Source organism: Aphis gossypii, chromosome 2 (genome assembly GCF_020184175.1).
Source record: "Aphis gossypii isolate Hap1 chromosome 2, ASM2018417v2, whole genome shotgun sequence".
NCBI lineage: Eukaryota > Metazoa > Arthropoda > Insecta > Hemiptera > Aphididae > Aphis > Aphis gossypii.
In genome coordinates this window covers 32875702-32895552 of record NC_065531.1, presented here as the reverse complement: position 1 = coordinate 32895552, position 19851 = coordinate 32875702, and the positions used below count along the sequence as shown (strand labels likewise).

The window sequence follows — 19851 nt, the reverse complement described above, 5'->3', positions numbered from 1 at the left end:
TCTATAACCAACTTCATAATTAATTTCAATATACTTTAATATTTTATCAATGAAATTGGAAAATACTCATCATTGAACAATAATCTAATCAATTTCAAAGAAGCATTACTAATAAACAACCAATGCATTTTTTACAAATTCTTGATGTATGTACTGTATTATTTTATTTGTGTGGGAAATACAAGTGAACGGCGATAAATACCTATATATTTAAACATATTGAAAATTATCAGTTGATAAAGCATGTCCGACATGGCAGGACTTTTAAAAGTTAGTTAATCTTTAACAATTACTATTACTACGGTACGTTATGAAATTAATCATAAACATTGTACCTAATTTAGCTACAAAGTAAATATTATACTAATAGTCTATTGATAATGATATTTTAGTATGTTTAATATATCATTATGAAGTAAGCATTATGTAATATTTCTGATTAAATGCTTACCTGTTTATATTTGTTCATTATAGAGAATACTATAATTCAAGGTAGGTTGTTATGCGATTGAGATTTTACTTCTACACAAACAATCATGGAGAGTAAGTAAAATTTTAATTTTGATTTTAAATATATTTATGTACTTATTAATTAATAATATTCCAGAACGGACAATTCTATGGTACATGACTTTCTGGGGATTTGCTATTAATTACATGTTTCGAATGAATATTAATATAGCCATCGTTTCAATGATTAAACATTCAATATCGAAAACTAATGTTACGATTATATATGAGTGTCTTAGGCACACCGAATCGTTGAAGTTAAACAATACTGTTGCACAAATATCTTCAGTGGATCTAAATGTAAATAATATTTATAATTATAATTATTTAATTGTGATTTATTGTCTAAAAGCTAGAATATCGTGTTTAAAATTTCGACCAATTGTCATTTATTATCTATATAATATATGGATATTCTCAAAGTCAGTAATCATTAGTACTTTGTTAATTAAAATTATGTATAATTTATAAAGGATAATAAATTTGAATGGGACGAATATCAGCAAAATTCAGTGCTGGGTGCATTTTTCACATTACATGTAATCATGCAAATACCAGGTGGAGTTTTGGCACAACGTTATGGTACAAAAACCGTTTTTGGTATCAGCAACGGTGTGGCAGCGGTATTGTCCTTTGCCGTACCTGCATCTGCAAAATTCAACTATAAAGCACTTGTGCTTATTAGAATTATTCAAGGATTTATATCCGTAAGATTTTCTTTTTAAAATTATTATTCCATATTTTTTTATTTTATTATTTTTATTAGGGTGCTGCGTGGCCTTCAATGCATACAATGACCGCTAATTGGATACCACCACACGAGAGAAGTCGATTTGTTTCAGCATACCTAGGTAATATAAAATTAAGTTCAAATTTTTTCAAAAGAAGTGTACACTTGAAGATCTAAATATAGTAATTTAGTACAATGTATGGTATGATAGTGAATTCGAATACTCAAATAAACAAATAATTATTAATCTCGATAATTATTTTTGAAAGGTATAGAAGTTGGTGTCATTTTACAACCTTAAGGTTTCATTGTTATTATAATAACCATATATGTATACATGTATATGACATATCTTCTGGTATTCATATATTTTATTTTTTGTTATTTGCAAAGGAAGTTCGGTCGGTACAGCAGTAACATATATTATGTGTGGATATCTTATCGCTTCGTTTGGTTGGGAGAGTGTATTTTATGTTAGCGGAGGACTAGGTCTATTGTGGGCTATTTGTTGGATTTTACTAGTCTATGATACTCCTGCCAAACATCCAACTATCAGTATTAAAGAAAGAACATACATAGAAAATTGCCTTGGTAAAACCATAGAAACTAGATCAAAACCGGTAAGAAAAATCATAATTAAAATATTAGATTATGTTGTTACAGTTATCTAAAATGTATGTTAATAGTTATGACTATCTATATTCTATTTCGATTATATTATTATAATTGATATATAACGTTTTCCCTGATTAATATTCCAAAATAACCATTTTTCCGAAATATAATTCCACAGAGACAAAAAACCCGAATTATTTCTATCTATTTAAAATTGTTATTGATATAAGTATATGTATAGGTTATAACATGTTTATAGAGTATTGTATATTATATAATAATTTTAACATAACTTAAGTATGTACAATTTGTATAACTTACTTAAGTTATATCTTATAAATCAACAATTTTACTTAAATTTTGTTCATTATTATTAATTACTTAAGAAAGTTTTTTAAATTCAAAGAAATTTTAATGTTTTATTGTTTGCAAAAAAATTAGTCGTTTACTCTTAGAAGAATTATCGCTATTGTTATTACTCTATTAAATACTCTTATATATATTTTATCTGTTTAAAACTGATAGCTATGGCACATTACCCACTTTTATTTATACCCAAATAAATTATTGCCGTACATTTATTACCCAATATACATATTACCTATTAGTAACTATACTTCCATCTCTAAAGATTGTCTGTTTTTTGTTAAGTCAATTAATTTATGGTTATACAAATTTAGTAAGACCAATTCTTTGATCCTTTTGGATAAAATAATTGTTGTACGTACCTACTTTATATCTTCAATACTTAAAAAAAAAATAAAACAAAACACGTTTATACTTATTAACGTATGTGAATATTATAATAATATACTTATTACTTATATCTTACTAAATTTAAAATAAAGACAATTAATTTAGAATTTTGATGTCTATGAAAGGATCTTACAGAAAATAGTTATTCAAAGATATGTACCTATTTGACAAAATATACGTCAATTTGTTATTTAGTTACTAACAGTGCTGTTACTAACTAGTGTTTAGTGTACTAACACTAATAACAAAGTTAAACTATGTTAAATATAGTAACTATTATACTATGCCTATTTTACAAAGATAGTAATAAAATAATTTTTAACCGAAATCTCTTGACTCTTTTGTATCACATTTACTTATTGTATGTATTGTACTTATTTTTGTATAGATTTAAAATTATTATATTTTTAATAAGTTAAATTAAATTATAAATAACTTATTTAATGAATGTTTAGAATGTTATGTTCTAAGAAAAGTAATCAAAATAAATTTTTGTTTTGTTACACTATGGTAGATAGCATAAAATTAAGTAGAATTCCTTTCAAAACACTTTAAAAAAACATGTTTTAGATAAAAATCATTATAAATTATTTATAATGCTTATAAACACTATTAAGTCAAATAAAAAAAAAAAATAAAACAAAACACGTTTATACTTATTAACGTATGTGAATATTATAATAATATACTTATTACTTATATCTTACTAAATTTAAAATAAAGACAATTAATTTTGAATTTTGATGTCTATGAAAGGATCATACATAAAATAGTTATTCAAAGATATGTACCTATTTGACAAAATATACGTCAATTTGTTATTTAGTTACTAACAGTGCTGTTACTAACTAGCGTTTAGTGTACTAACACTAATAACAAAGTTAAACTATGTTAAATATAGTAATTATTATACTATTCCTCTTTTACAAAGATAGCAATAAAATAATTTTTAACAGAAATCTCTTGACTCTTTTGTATCACATTTACTTATTGTATGTATTGTACTTATTTTTGTATAGATTTAAAATTATTATATTTTTAATAAGTTAAATTAAATTATAAATAACTTATTTAATGAATGTTTAGAATGTTATGTTCTAAGAAAAGTAATCAAAATAAATTTTTGTTTTGTTACACTATGGTAGATAGCATAAAATTAAGTAGAATTCCTTTCAAAACACTTTAAAAAAACATGTTTTAGATAAAAATCATTATAAATTATTTATAATGCTTATAAACACTATTAAGTCAAATAAAAAAAAAAATTAAATTTTTTTATTATTTTGTTACTTAGTGTTATTTTATACTATTATTTGAATATTGTTGCAGTTATCGATACCTTGGAAATTATTACTTTCATCCAAAGTACTGTGGATTAATTTAGTCACTCAAGCTGGAGGTATCTGGGGTTTATTTACACTTGCAGCTCAAGCTCCATCATATTTTAACTTTGTCTTAGGTTTAAATATAAAACAGGTATAACATGAAAATTGACAATCATAACTGTAAAAACTAACATTTCTCAGACAGGTTTATGGTCGGGATTGCCTCATTTTGTACGATGGGTGTTTGCTTTTGGATATAGTATGATAAGTGATCGTTTAGTGAAATCTCAAAAAATGTCTATGACCAATGTACGAAAGTTGGCGACATGCTTTTGTAAGAAATTTAATAGAAATTAATAAGTTTTTTTTAAATATTAAAGTCTTACGGTTCATTAATTATTGTTTTATATTGTGTACATATTGGATATAGGTAATATTTTACAAGGGTTTTTCATTTTGGGTCTTTGCTATTCTGGATGTAATTCATTGGTTGCAATAATCATGCTTTTTAGCGCGACTGCCGTAAACGGTGCAGTATCTTCTGGGCCACTTGCTGCAGTAGTGGACATTGCTCCTAACTATGCAGGTACATTATATAAATAAATTTAAATTATTTATCTTATATTTAATGGTACAATCTTTTACTTGCTAATTTATTTATTTTAGCTTAAAACTTATAATACACGACGAAAAGAATCTTTTTGACAGGAATTCTTGAAGGAATTCATATAGATATATAGTTTAAAATAAATATCATCTACCAATTTTATAATATTGTTTTATTGTAATATAAAATATTTTTAATATTATTTTTTTTTTTTTGTAGGAGTGGTTCTAGGAATTATTGGAACTGTTGGCTCTACTTCTGGATTCATTTCACCCTTAATTGTTGGTTATTTTACCTTACATCAGGTAATTTTTTTTATCTTACCTATAAGATGACTTGAGATTAAAATGAGTTCATTAATCACTAGTGTTTAGTTTGCAAATAACATATCCTTTTCAATAAACTTTTTATGTACTTAGTTTTATTGTGCTATTTTCTGTAATAATAATAATAATGAGCGTTGGTAGGAAATATTTGCGGGGAGGATTTTGGTCTAGATATAAATTAAGTTTAATTCACAATATATATCTTAAAATTGTTTTATTTTTAATTTTGGGGGATGTTTGAATATCCGACGCTCCCTCCTACAAACGCTCTTAAATTATAAATAAAAAATAAATAAAGTTCAAATCTTTACGAAATATGTAAAAATTGAGAAAATTTACAAGTAATTTTGTAGTTGAAAATTCATTAAAAATCTTTTATTTATATATAAGATTAAAAAATTCAATATTAGCATAACCTATGCTATTTTTAATTTTAATTTTATAAACCTATAACACATTTTTCTATTTTGACGTCTGGTGTAATGTGATAACACTCTAAGGGGGCTTAAGCCCCTCCAAGTAAGTCCTCCACGATGTCCTGCTATACATTTATAGTTTTCTAGTTATTGGAACCAGTAAATAATTTATTAGTTAGGGTAATATTTAAACGTGTGTTATAATAATTGAAAAAATGTCAAGAATGGCCAAAACTAAAAACAAGCATACTTCGTGTATTGAAATTTAAAACTAACTATTAAGTTTTGGTGTATTATTATTAAGTATTCAATACACAAATTGAATAAATAATTATATACTTTAATGTATGATTTTTTTTTCAGCAAACATTGAGTCAATGGTGTAAAGTATTTCATTTGTCTGGAGCAATATGCATAGGTACTGGATTAATTTACATATTTTTCGGAACATCAGATATACAAAAATTTAATACATACGATGATTCAATTTCAAATGAAAAAGAATTGAAATTAATCGTTAAGAAACCTAATAATTCTCCAATTTGGATACATAGGTTTTTGGTTTTATGTAAAAGTCTAAATTTATTAGTTGATTTATTTTTACATTGTTCATGTATAACAGATAAGTGTTATTCTTAGTAATCTAAATAATCTAAATATATGACATTTTTATTTGAGGATAGACATTAAATATAATAATAAGTAAACTTTATTATTTGATTTATTATATAACATGAAGTTGTGTTCTTTAATAATTGTTAATTATACAAATATAAATAATTATTAAATATAAATGTATCTATTACCATTTACCAGTGCTACTTGTATTTAAAATTACTTAAAAAATAATTGTAATTATGTTGGCCATTATTATTAATAAAAAATTAATGTTCAAGATAAATCTAATTATAACATAAATTATTGTACAACCACTATATATTGATTTATTTTATTATATGAATAATTACTTTAATTTTTGTTGTCAACATAAAATTAAGATAGGCCGTATGATATGAGTAAAATATAAGGCCACCGATATATCCTCTGTGATATGGCCTCCTAAGTAAAAATCCTACTATATTGTTTTGTTTTTAGTTGTCCAGTTCTTAGTAGTGTATATCATCTAGTCGAATTTACTCGAGTATGATAGTTCACCTAATATGGACTCAAATGATTATGTATATTAAAAAAAATCCAAATGCCAAGTATAAATAGATAATTTCTTGGAATTCAAAGCATGATAAAAAGATTGAATGGTAGTCTATTCATCCATCACATCCCATCTCTAAACAATCCACTGGTTCTTTATATAACCATTGTATAATAATCTGAAAATGAAAATGAAAATGGAAAATGGAAATAATTAAGAGGAGTGGAAAAAAAACTAAATTGGAAACTAAATTTTGCCTAAAGTTTATTAGCTTGCTTATTCATAGAAAAATTATCAGTGTACGAAAACAGGGTTCTATAACCGACTTCATAATTAATTTCAATATACTATAATACGTTATCAATTAAATTGGAAAATACTTATCATCGAAAAAAAATCTAATCAATTTTAATGAAGCATTACAACTAAACAATCAATGCATTATTTACAATTAATGATGTAGAATTATATTTTATTATTTGTGTGTGAAAAACAAGTGAACGGTGAATTAAACCTATATTTTAAATATATTGAAAATTATCAGTTTATAAAGCATGTCTGACATGGTAGGATTTTTATAAGTTAATTAATGTTTAACAATTACTATTACTACGGTACGTTATGAAATTAATCATAAACATTGTACCTAATTTAGCTACAAAGTAAATATTATACTAATAGTCTGTTGATAATGCTATTTTAGTATGTTTAATATATCACTATGAAGTAGGCATTATGTGATATATCTGATTAAATACTTACCTGTTTATATTTGTTCATTATGGAGAATTCTATAATTCAAGGTAGGTAGTTATGCGATTGAGATTTTACTTCTACATAAACAATCATGGAGAGTAAGTAAAATTTTAATTTTGATTTTAAATATATTTATGTACTTATTAATTAATAATATTCCAGAACGGACAATTCTATGGTACATGACTTTCTGGGGATTTGCTATTAATTACATGTTTCGAATGAACATTAATATAGCCATCGTGTCAATGATTAAACATTCAATATCGAAAACCAACGATACGATTATATATGAGTGTCTTAGGCACACCGAATCGTTGAAGTTAAACAATACTGTTGCACAAATATCTTCAGTGGATCTAAATGTAAATAATATTTATAATTATAATAACTTTATTGTGATCTAATATCTAAAAGCTAGAATTTCGTGTTTAAAATGGCGACCAATTGTTATTTATTGTCTATATATATGGATATTCTCAAAGTCATTAATCATTAGTATTTTGTTTATTAAAATTATGTATAATTTATAAAGGATAATAAATTTGAATGGGACGAATATCAGCAAAATTCAGTGCTGGGTGCATTTTTCACATTAAATGTAATTATGAAAATACCAGGTGGAGTTTTGGCACAACGATATGGTACAAAAACCGTTTTTGGTATTAGCAACGGTGTGGCAGCGGTATTGTCCTTTGCAGTACCTGCATCTGCAAAATTCAACTATAAAGCACTTGTGCTTATTAGAATTATTCAAGGATTTATATCCGTAAGACTTTCTTTTTTAAAATTATTATTTCATTTTTTTTTATTTTATTATTTTTATTAGGGTGCTGCGTGGCCTTCAATGCATACAATGACCGCTAATTGGATACCACCACACGAGAGAAGTCGATTTGTTTCAGCATACCTTGGTAATATAAAATTAAGTTTAAATTTTTTTCAAAGGAAGTGTACACTTGAAGATCTAAATATATTAATAGCACAATGTATGGTATGATAGAGAACTCGAATACTCAATCAAACAAATAATTAATAATCTCGATAATTATATTTAAAAGGTATAGAAGTGGGTGCGTATTTAAAAAGATATAAGGAAAATTTATTTTAGATCTTGTATGAAATTTAAAAAAAATGTCCTAGTGTATAATTTTTTCAATATCAATTTTCGTAAATATAAAATTTTAAAACATTTAAAGAACATTTTATTAAATTTTAGGGGCGATATTGATAAATGATTTATTTATTACTTTAAATTTAAGATAATATTATAATGTAGCTGACCACGAGCGTTTTACACCACATCGTCTACGAATGTCACATGCATTTAATATTTATGCTATTTGAACTAAAATTACACTTATGATTATTTATCATAGGTAATAAATGTAGCAGTGTCTTTTTTGCTTTTAAAAAATATTTGACAGAACCATTGTCATTTAATTTTTAATTTATCTAAACTAGTTTGAATGGCAAGATAATCATATAATTAAATAATAATATTTAAAAATTTTGTTTTGGGCTAAACAAACTAAACCCCCTTCTTTTCTTTGAATCATACTGTAAATGACAATAAATAATAATACAATTAAATACACCTATTGTAGTATGTGTATATGGTATATAAGTAAATTTTTCATGTAGCAAAATAAACAAATAAAATAACAAAAATCACAGTTAAATGAAATCAGTAAATACATAAATAAATTTGGTAACGTGATCTAGATAAGCAAAATATAAATCACGTAATTCTTAAGTTCTAGATTTATACATAACATCTAATGTGTGGCCACCTACGTCATTGATGTACTTGATTGATTAGTATGTAAGGATGTGGTTATCGGTGAGCAATAATTACATGTTTCGTAACCTTCACAAAAGTACCATTTCCACGTGCAAGATATGTCCTCACTATCCCGGCTCTCATTCTACAAATACATTTCCACAACTCCCATGGTATAAACTGTAACTCACAAAAATAATGTTAAGAGGATTTTTGTTTATTTTTTAATTGCTGTTAAAAGAACTTAGAAAGATCTTAAATCTTTTATCAAATTGTCGAGATTTTTTAATTTTTATCTAGTTAATTGTAAAAACTGAAAAAAAAATAGTAGTATAATAAAAATATTTATTAATAACAAAAAAAATACAGTTAATTATTTTGAAAATCAAATCATGTCAATAAAATGCTAAAATAAATATTTGATGTCTAAGGTTATTATTTTTTTTTATTATCGAAAATCGTAATTATAATCTATATAGGTATTGATGTTTGTACAATCAGTAATTTTTATAACAGTTTAAAATAGCCGTGAATTAAAGAGTGGTAACTATAGTACTATACTACTATAGAGTATAGAGTATGGACAGTATAGTGTATTGTGTAATTCACGTTTAATAATTAATAAAATTCAATTGGAAATATAAAAGTTTCATGTATCTGATGTATCAAATATACATATATCTTGTATTATTATATTGTATAATCTAGATGTTCAATTTAATATTTAATAGATACCTAGACAATGTACAAACATATTGATAATTTTAATTTACATATATGTACAATGTGAATAATTCATATATATATATAACTATATAAGTAGGTTTATTAGTACTATAATATTTGTTTAATGTTTATTATATATATAAAAAATGTTATTAGTTATTATCGTGCATACTTGTTTAGTTGAAATAAGTTGGTGTGATTTTATAACCTTAAGGTTTCATTTTTACTATAATAACCATATACATACAATATACATGTATACATGTATATGACATGTGTTTTGATATTCATATATTTTATTTTTTGTTATTTGCAAAGGAAGTTCGGTCGGTACAGCAGTAACATATATCATGTGTGGATATCTCATCGCTTCGTTTGGTTGGGAGAGTGTATTTTATGTTAGCGGAGGACTAGGTCTATTGTGGGCTATTTGTTGGATTTTACTAGTCTATGATACTCCTGCCAAACATCCAACTATCAGTATTAGAGAAAGAACATATATAGAAAATTGCCTTGGTAAAACCATACAAACTAGATCAAAACCGGTAAGAAAAATCATAATTAAAATCACGTACGTAAGGACGTAAGGTACATCAACCACGTACTTAAACTGAATATATTCTGTAATAATTTGGGAAAAATTACTTATCTTAATAATTTTAATGCTCATTGAAAATGTTTGACCAATGTTTAACGTTTAATCATCGTATTTTGATGCTTTTCTTTATTATGGAACCAATTTATAAAATTGTGATCGGTTCGCAGTTGAATAAGGTTGATGTATCAGGCCGCTACGGAAATAGCAAGGCTTGTTTCAATGTGTTCTCAACTGCCGTGAATAAAATATTATAAAATAAAAAGTGAAATTAATAAATTATAAATTTTCGGTTTGACAGTTTAAATGTGGTAACGGTTTATAAAATATTCTGTGGTTATTGCTTAACTTTAATAATGTCAACATAAATTAGTTAGGTAATCAATATTCTATATAATATACTTATTTCTTATATCTTACAAAATTTAAAATAAAGAAAATTAATTTAGGATTTTGGTGTTTATGAAAGATATTTCAGAAAAATAGTTATTCAAACATATTATGTACCTAATATAAAATATAGTAACTATTATACTATGCCTATTTCACAAAGATAGTAATAAAATAATTTTTAACCGAAACCTCTTGACTCTTTTATATCACATTTACTTATTATATGTATTGTTTTTATTTTTGTATAGATTTAAGATTATTATATTTTTAATAAGTTAAATTAAAATATAAATAACTTAATTAAGAATGTTTATAGTGTTAAGTTCTAAGAAAAGTAATCAAAATAAATTTTTGTTTTGTTACAGTATGGTATAGATTGCATAAAATTAAGTAGGATTCCTTTCAAAACACTTTAAAAAACATGTTTTAGATAAAAATCATTACAAATTATTTATAATGCTTATAAACACTATTAAATTCAAATCAAAAAATCAAAAAATAAAATAACTTTATTATTTTGTGACTTACTGTTATTTTATACTATTATTTGAATATTGTTGCAGTTATCGATACCATGGAAATCATTACTTTCATCCAATGTAGTGTGGATTAATTTAGTCACTCAAGCTGGTGGTATCTGGGGTTTATATACACTTGCAGCTCAAGCTCCATCATATTTTAACTTTGTCTTAGGTTTAAATATAAAACAGGTATAACATGAAAATTAACAATCACAACTGTAAAAACTAACATTTCTCAGACAGGTTTATGGTCTGGAATGCCTCATTTTGTACGATGGGTATTTGCTTTTGGATATAGTATGATAAGTGATCATTTAGTGAAATCTCAAAAAATGTCTATGACCAATGTACGAAAGTTGGCGACATGCTTTTGTAAGGTTAGGTTAAAATATTAATGTCTAACAATTAATTAATTATTGTTTTATATTATATACATATTGGATATAGGTAATATTTTACAAGGGTTTTTCATTTTGGGTTTTTGCTATTCTGGATGTAATTCATTGGTTGCAGTAATCATGCTTTTTAGCGCCACTGCCGTAAACGGTGCAGTATCTTCTGGGGCACTTGCTGCAGTAGTGGACATTGCTCCTAACTATGCAGGTACATTATATAAATAAATTTAAATTATTTATCTTATATTTAATGGTACAATCTTTTACTTGCTAATTTATTTATTTTAGCTTAAAACTTATAATACACGATGAAAAGAATCTTTTTGACAGGAATTTTTGAAGGAATTCATATAGATATATAGTTTAAAATAAATATCATTTATCAATTTTATAATATTGTTTTATTGTAATATGAAATATCATAATTTTTATAATTATTTTTTTTTTGTAGGAGTGATTCTAGGAATTGTTGGAACTGTTTCCGCGACTTCTGGATTCATTTCACCTTTAATTGTTGGTTATTTAACCTTTCATCAGGTGATTTTTTTTTATCTTACCTATTATAAGAAATTGTTTTATTTTTAATTTTGGAGATGTTTGAACATCCGACGCTCCCTTCAATAAACGCTCTCAAATAATAAATAAATAAATAAAGTTTAAATCTTTACGAAATATGTAAAAATTGAGAAAATTTACAAGTAATTTTGTTGTTGAAAATTAATAAAATCTTTTTTATTTATATATAAGATTAAAAAATTCAACATTAAGTTTTCCATACATTTTCTTACAAATAACTATAGAGCATACTCGAAGCGTCATTAAAAGAAAAATAATTTAAGCGATTGAATTTTAAATTTTTATGAAATTGCGTATCAATAATGATTTATCCTTTAACGATTTTAAGTATCTAGTTGTTATTATTATTCAAAAAGTAAAAGTCGTAGATGTTGAAAATTCCACCAGTTATTAAAATTGGCATTTCCTTTACACGATTTAATTTTCAAAATATTTCGCTCATTTCAATGTTATTTATAGACATTTGAATTCATTTTTGTTTAGTTTTTTATTTTTTTAATAAATATCAATACCATTTTTTCGGCCAAGTAAAAATACTTGAAATTTTAATAAAGTTCCTCATACTCTAGTCTTATTGTGATCTAAAAATTATTAGAAAACATATTCACATATTTTTTTTATTAGCTTTTGAAGTATAGATATTCACAAAAATTCGTCAACATCATGAATATTTACAAATTATTTTGTAGTTACAGTTTATAAAAATGTTTGTGTAAGTAGCTAAGAGTTGAAAATTTAATACCTATAATAATAAATAGAACCTGAACGTTGACCAATTAAAAAAATGTTATCTTTAGTTTAAATTTTTACAAAACCCAAAATTTACTCGTAAAATATGACGATTTACCTACTATCAAATAATTATAGATTTTTGTTATAGTTAAAAATTTCTCATCCTAGTAACTTGTAACATAAACCACCATTTTCATATCCAATTTAAAATATAACATATTTTAAAGCTCACAAATGATCTATTCATCTTCGTTCAGAATCTTTTTTCGTAAGTATACAATAATACCTATAGTCTATCATTGGATTCAAATTTAACACTCCTATAACCTGATCCGTACGGTACCTTATGTACAACAGCAGTGGGTAGTGAGTACCCACTTGACCACACTATTTTTAATTTTAATTTTATAAACCTATAACACATTTTTCTATTTTGACGTCTGGTGTAATGTGATAACACTCTAAGGGGGCTTAAGCCCCTCCAAGTAAGTCCTCCACGATGTCCTGCTATACATTTATAGTTTTCTAGTTATTGGAACCAGTAAATAATTTATTAGTTAGGGTAATATTTAAACGTGTGTTATAATAATTGAAAAAATGTCAAGAATGGTCAAAACTAAAAATAAACATACATCGTGTATTGAAATTTAAACCTAACTATTAAGTTTTGGTGTATTATTATTAAGTATTCAATACACAAATTGAATAAATTATTATATACTTTAATGTATGATTTTTTTTCAGCAAACATTGAGTCAATGGTGTAAAGTATTTCATTTGTCTGGAGCAATATGCATAGGTACTGGATTAATTTACATATTTTTCGGAACATCAGAAATACAAAAATTTAATACATACGATGATTCAATTTCAAATGAAAAAGAATTGAAATCAATCGTTAAGAAACCTAATAATTCTTACAATTTAGATACATAGGTTTTTTGGTTTATATAATATTCTAAAAGAATTAATTACTTTAATTTTTACATTGTTCATGTATAACAGATAAGTGTTATTCTTAGTAATCTAAATAATCTAAATATATGACATTTTTATTTGAGGATAGACATTAAATATAATAATAAGTAAACTTTAATATTTGATTTATTATATATCATGAAGTTGTGTTCTTAATAATTGTTAATTATACAAATATAAATAATTAATAAATATAAATGTATCTATTACCATTTACCAGTGCTACTTGTATTTAAAATTACTAAAAAAATATTTGTAGTATGTTGGCCATTATTATTAATAAAAAATTAATGTTCAAGATAAATCTAATTATAACATAAATTATTGTACAACCACCAAATATTGATTTAGTTTATTATATGAATAATTACTTTAAATTTTGCTGCCATCATAAAATTAAGATAGGCCGTATGATATGAGTAAAATATAAGGCCACCGATATATCCACTGTGAAATGGCCTCCTACGTAAAAAACCCACAATATTGTTTTGTTTTTAGTTGTCCAGTTCTCAGTAGTGTATATCGTATGGTCACCATAGTTATAAATTTAGTATTTATTAATAACATTGATATTTGATAGTATCGATATTCAATATAATGCTATATAATTATAGTTTAAATATTCAATTTATAAAATACCTTTTATGATATAAAACTTTAAAATGTTATGTTTAATAATTATTATTTTCATCGAAGTAAAATGGTAAACATATTATTTTACGTTTTCTTTTAAAAATATAAAGAATTTGAAGTTATTTAGTTTATTTGGTTAATAAGTAAAATAAATTAGATACATTTATTGCAATGCTCAAAATTTTACAGTATGTCATAATATTATGTAATATAATTTGTATACTTTGACCAATTATTTTAAATTTATTTAATAATTGACAATTAATTATACATTGATCAAATTTTTTTCAAGTAGGTATTTTTTTTTTTTACAATATTGTTATATTATTGTAGGTATAAACTAGAATAACTAGGTGGGTATTGATTAAATCAAATTTTAAACATAGAACCATTATGTAATTATAGTTGATACTACATAATTTTTGGTTTTCGTTGAATTTAAGAATATAAATAAAATATTTAAATATAAGTCCTGATCATATTTTATTTCTAATCATTTTTCATTTTTTACTCTGTGCATTATTACTGTAGTATAATATGGACTATGTCATTCAAGAACAAGTCTAAAATTAGGGTTGTATACACAATCATGCTGAAAAGAAAAATGTATAACTGTAAACGTATATTAGCTATATTATGGTAATAGTTTATATTTTATATTGATTATATTTTCGCTTCAAAATTATTAGAAAGTCAATACCGTGGCCTAGCACTACAGATTATTGATTAAGTATATAAATTATCCAAGTATATTTAACCTATGAAAAAGCTATTATTACTAAATAATTTTAAATAAATAAATAGTCCTGTAAAAATGTATAGATTTAATACCTAAAGTCCTGAAATTGTGTTTTAACAATTATGCGATAGTATGATATAGTAGGGCTATAAATTACTAACATAAATTTATTATAGATACTTTAACACTTTGAGTAGTATAATAGAGTTTGACGTATCTTATTACAAACTATTTATTGCAAGATACACTGACTTTTCTTGAATAATAAAGCATGCAGTTTGATTTACCTAACTTAATAGTGTGTACTGTAGGTATTGTGTCTATTAGTAATGTAAGTAGGTCGTGAGTATACATAACTAATTAATTTTTATTGATTATTGGATAATCAACAATATTTTGCTCTTATAAATAATGGATGTATTTTGTCTTTAAAATTAGTCTAAGGTAATCAATTCGGTTATCAATTTGATAAATGGTAATAAGTCCACTCTATAAAATATTATAAAATGTTTGGATATATCAAAGAAATAATAATCTCATATTCAGAGTGAAAAAATGCTAACAAAGTATTATTTTATTTATTTATAAATATTTTATTATTATACTTGAACAGAAATTAAATCACTATTCATAGTTTGTGGGTTCAGACGTGACTTGCGAGGCACCGCTGCCATCTACCACTAATATTTTGTTGAAGTTATATAAGGGCAATAGAAGAGCGTACGTTACTGTATATTTTACTTAGATAATGTAGGTTTATATTTGAGACCCTGACATAGATTGATCCAAATATGAGTACCTCTAAGTATTAAAACCTTTAAATATATTGTGAAAGAGTATGTTACAAAGAACCATATAGGTAATGTAAATTATACTATTATAATTTATAATATTGAATGACATATGTTTTTAAAAAATAAATATAAAATAATAAATCATTGACGTACAAAAACATAATATATTCATAACAATTGATAATATAAAATAAATAAGTTATTTCAATTGTATTTGTAATTTATATATTCATATCATGTATAATATAGTATAATAAATAACCATGTTTAACTGTTCATGGTCAGATTATTAATTGCTTCATGACACAAACCATATACATACTTAGTTAACAATACTAATTAAAACAAATACAACTATTAACACCACGAGAGGGCCCGCGCATCTAAGGTATCGTCGAGATGACCGCTGCCTCCTCGGGGTAAACGTATAATAGTTGCAATAGAGCTGTTCGCGGGCCTATGCGCTGTCGAATAATGTAATACCGAGATAAGTTTTTAAAGTGTATATTGTTAACTCTTGAATGAATAAACGTTTTGTCGAATGAAGAGTCGGTTCTTGTTTATTTAGTCACGCCGTAGTTAACACAACGGTTAATAATTTTACTATACATTAGACTAAAATAAAATAACATGAATTAATTATAATATTGTTAATTTGTGTGTAATTAGTTGTACAATAAATTATGAATTATATGCAAAAATAAAAATTGAAGAATCGCTCTACTGTAAATAGTAAGTATTAAATGTGTTTTGTCATGAACTTGTAATGGAAGAGTTAAATTTAAATTCAATGATAAATCATTGCATATTTTATATTTACATGTCAAAAACAATTCTGCGAGGGGTAGAACACGATTGAGAACGGTCCTTATCGGCCGTACCTTTTTTAATAGCACGATTGAGAACGTTCTTACCTGCTAACGTTTATGCGACGTTACCATATTAATAAATAAAAATACAAATAAAAAAAAAAAAATACAGGTACAATATACAGGATGAATCTGAAATAAATGAGGACATTAGTATACGCATACTCACTGTGATGACCCAATGAAGATTTTTTTGAAAATTTTTTTCTATCTTCAAAATCTGGGTTTCTTCTAGTTACTTTTTAGAACATTATCTTAAATGTAAAAATAAACGTTCTAATTGTATTTTTTGCGAAATTCTCATACGAATTGAGACGTCACATCGTTTTTGAGCTGGTCAATATTATTTTCAATGGAGTTCATTATTGCCACGGTTTGTGTTTGAAACTGCATGTGTAGGAGGATGTGTGCAATATTTTGAGAGGAAAAACCTAGCTATGATAAAATGTTTAACGATGATATAGCTTGTCGTGCTATATAATTTATTATTAACCGTCGATAGTTTGCCGAAAATCTCTTGTTAATCGCAAGAATTTTCGTTCATTTTATAAAAAAAATTGTGGAAAATGCCCTAAAAATTACCAAAAAATGTATTTTTTTTAAAAAAATACAAAAAAAAATTAGTTTACACATCTTATACTTACAAAGCAACGTTTCAAAACACCAAAAAAATATGCTCTTGCATCAAAATCTGAGGCCTAAAAATTATTACTAAAAGTTAAGATAAATGTAAACGTCGCTAGAAAAATCGTTCTTAATCGTTTAATTTTAAGGTACAAAATATCGTTTCTTTGATCTGCTGACATCGTTTTCAATCGTTTTGCTAATAAGGTAAAACGTTCTCAAACGTACAACACCGTTCTGCGAGTAGTCGGTCTGTCAACTGTCAATTTATAATTATTATATAGATATTTTAAATTATTCAAAATATTTTTGTTTTATTAATTCTGTAGATTGCACTATAGTTTATAATATTTTGAATTACATTGTGTAATTATGTATATCAGTGGTTCTCAATCATTTTAGGACTGCGACCCAAATTTTCTTCAAAAAATCTATCGTGACCCCTATAGTTTTACATTTACAGAATCAAAAAAGTAATTTCAAAAAACAAATTTTTTCTATTTTATTATACTTATTTAAAATTATAATTATATACTTATAATACCAAAAATACCCTTCATAATAATTTCCGTAATAATTATTTTATTACTTTATATTTCTATTATAGTTTTATAGTTTACGCAATTAAAAAAAAACATAAATTTCTTACAAACTCTATAATTAATAAAACTTCTCGCGATCCTCCAAAAATTGACTCGTGACCCCCAGGGGTCGCGAACTACAGTTTGAGAAACGCTAATGTAGAATACTAGTGATATTAATAATACTAATGAACGTATTGGCTAAACATTTTTAATTATTTACGACAGTACGAGTAGTACGACACATGACTCTAATGTCTGTATGAGTTTTTAATAACGACAAATTAAGTAAACCCGCTATTTATCGTTCAAATATCTAATTTCGTCTAGTCATAATCTTACAATGTAATTTTCATGTTATAGGTATATTATAAAATAAATTGTTGGATTATAGTATTATATAATTATATATTACGAAAATTTCAAGCTTTTGTATTTTTTTTTTTTTTTGAATTACATCCTAATAACAATATCGATTGTGTAAACAATGTAAGTGGCTTGTGCTCACATATTTGCATACTTAATTTTTTAGTTTTACCCAATTATTGAGAAAACTAATGAGACTTTAACTTCATACAAATTAGTAATAGCAAACACGATTCAATTTACTGAAATTACTCCAGTTTAAAATCAAAGTATTTTTTTTTTACTATAAAAGGAGTCTTCAGAATCAGAAATAAACAAACATAAAATAAATAATAATAATAATGATAATAATAAAAAATCCTATACATTCTCCATATTTCTCCGCTTAAAGTCTAAAACTACAATTATAATGTTTTTGTAATGTTTATTAAATAATTGGTCAATAATTAGCTAGGTATATACACATTGTACAATAGTAAAATAAAATTGAATAAACAAAAATACATTTTGTATTCTGTTGTTTATAAATGTTACGAAACGTGTTTTGTGCTTACCTTATATTTATGGTAAAATTTGATTAACCTGCAGAAATGATATACAAATCCTAGCCTTATATTAAGTTTTATTCATAAATACATGATGTATCATTACAAATTCTTAAAAATATGATCATAAAAATTGAACTACTACAGCTAACAAAATAATAATAAAAATTCTTTAATACTCCAGTAATATTTGAAAACATATTTGTATAATTGTATAATAGTATAACAGTATTTCCACATAAAAATATTTGAGATTAGAAAATTTATTGATTTGAATTCTTGGTTAAAACACCAAAAACCTTCAACCAAAATCTATTGTATTTTACATAAAAAAATAATTATAGAATACCCAATTTTTAATATTATAAATTCATACCTGTTTATTATTTGAAACATATTGATGAGTAGCTATATTTTATATTAATCAATATTCTTGAATAAAAAATAATTAATAAGATATACCTTTTGTAAATATATGTAATTATACTAAATTTTTAGATGAGGGTTTGTAAAACATACAAATAACAAGTACTAATTATAAAAAAAATACTTATTTAGTTATAAATCATGATATATCACGTATCATAAACATTAAAGCATATTATAACAAAAAATTTAAATAAATGTCGTATATTTTTACAAATTTTGGTTTAAAAGTATTCAATTTGATTTTGTGTTTATGGTAGAACTGGTGGAAGTAATGTCAATATTTGTACGTAGGTAGGCCAAAAAAATAAATACATCCTACATTCTATTTTTATTAATAATATTATTTATATAAGTACAGTCAATAAATAACTAATAACATGT

General features: G+C 24.5%; 2 protein-coding genes across 4 annotated transcripts; both read left to right on the top strand.

Annotated features, from left to right (window-relative positions):
* Positions 1 to 259: 259 nt before the first annotated feature.
* Positions 260 to 6360, top strand: LOC126549962 (sialin-like). Of its 3 annotated transcripts, none has more exons than XM_050200540.1 (11): positions 260 to 351; positions 475 to 543; positions 608 to 810; positions 984 to 1217; positions 1277 to 1361; positions 1634 to 1860; positions 3941 to 4087; positions 4138 to 4270; positions 4367 to 4522; positions 4763 to 4848; positions 5649 to 6360. In XM_050200540.1, exons 2-11 carry the CDS (start codon positions 537 to 539, stop codon positions 5922 to 5924), a joined length of 1554 nt encoding a protein of 517 aa, XP_050056497.1. In that variant the 5' UTR covers positions 260 to 351; positions 475 to 536; the 3' UTR covers positions 5925 to 6360. The 3 variants fall into 3 exon arrangements, with proteins under 3 accessions (XP_050056497.1, XP_050056498.1, XP_050056499.1); XM_050200541.1 differs by having other exon boundaries at positions 285 to 303; XM_050200542.1 differs by lacking the exon at positions 260 to 351 and having other exon boundaries at positions 383 to 543; positions 3941 to 4070; positions 4142 to 4270.
* A 575-nt stretch (positions 6361 to 6935) lies between these two features.
* Positions 6936 to 14104, top strand: LOC126549964 (sialin-like). Its single transcript, XM_050200546.1, has 10 exons — positions 6936 to 7289; positions 7354 to 7556; positions 7727 to 7960; positions 8021 to 8105; positions 10019 to 10245; positions 11252 to 11398; positions 11449 to 11581; positions 11657 to 11812; positions 12056 to 12141; positions 13657 to 14104. The coding sequence occupies exons 1-10, from the start codon at positions 7283 to 7285 to the stop codon at positions 13846 to 13848; spliced, it is 1470 nt and encodes a 489-aa protein (XP_050056503.1). The 5' UTR covers positions 6936 to 7282; the 3' UTR covers positions 13849 to 14104.
* Positions 14105 to 19851: the final 5747 nt, after the last annotated feature.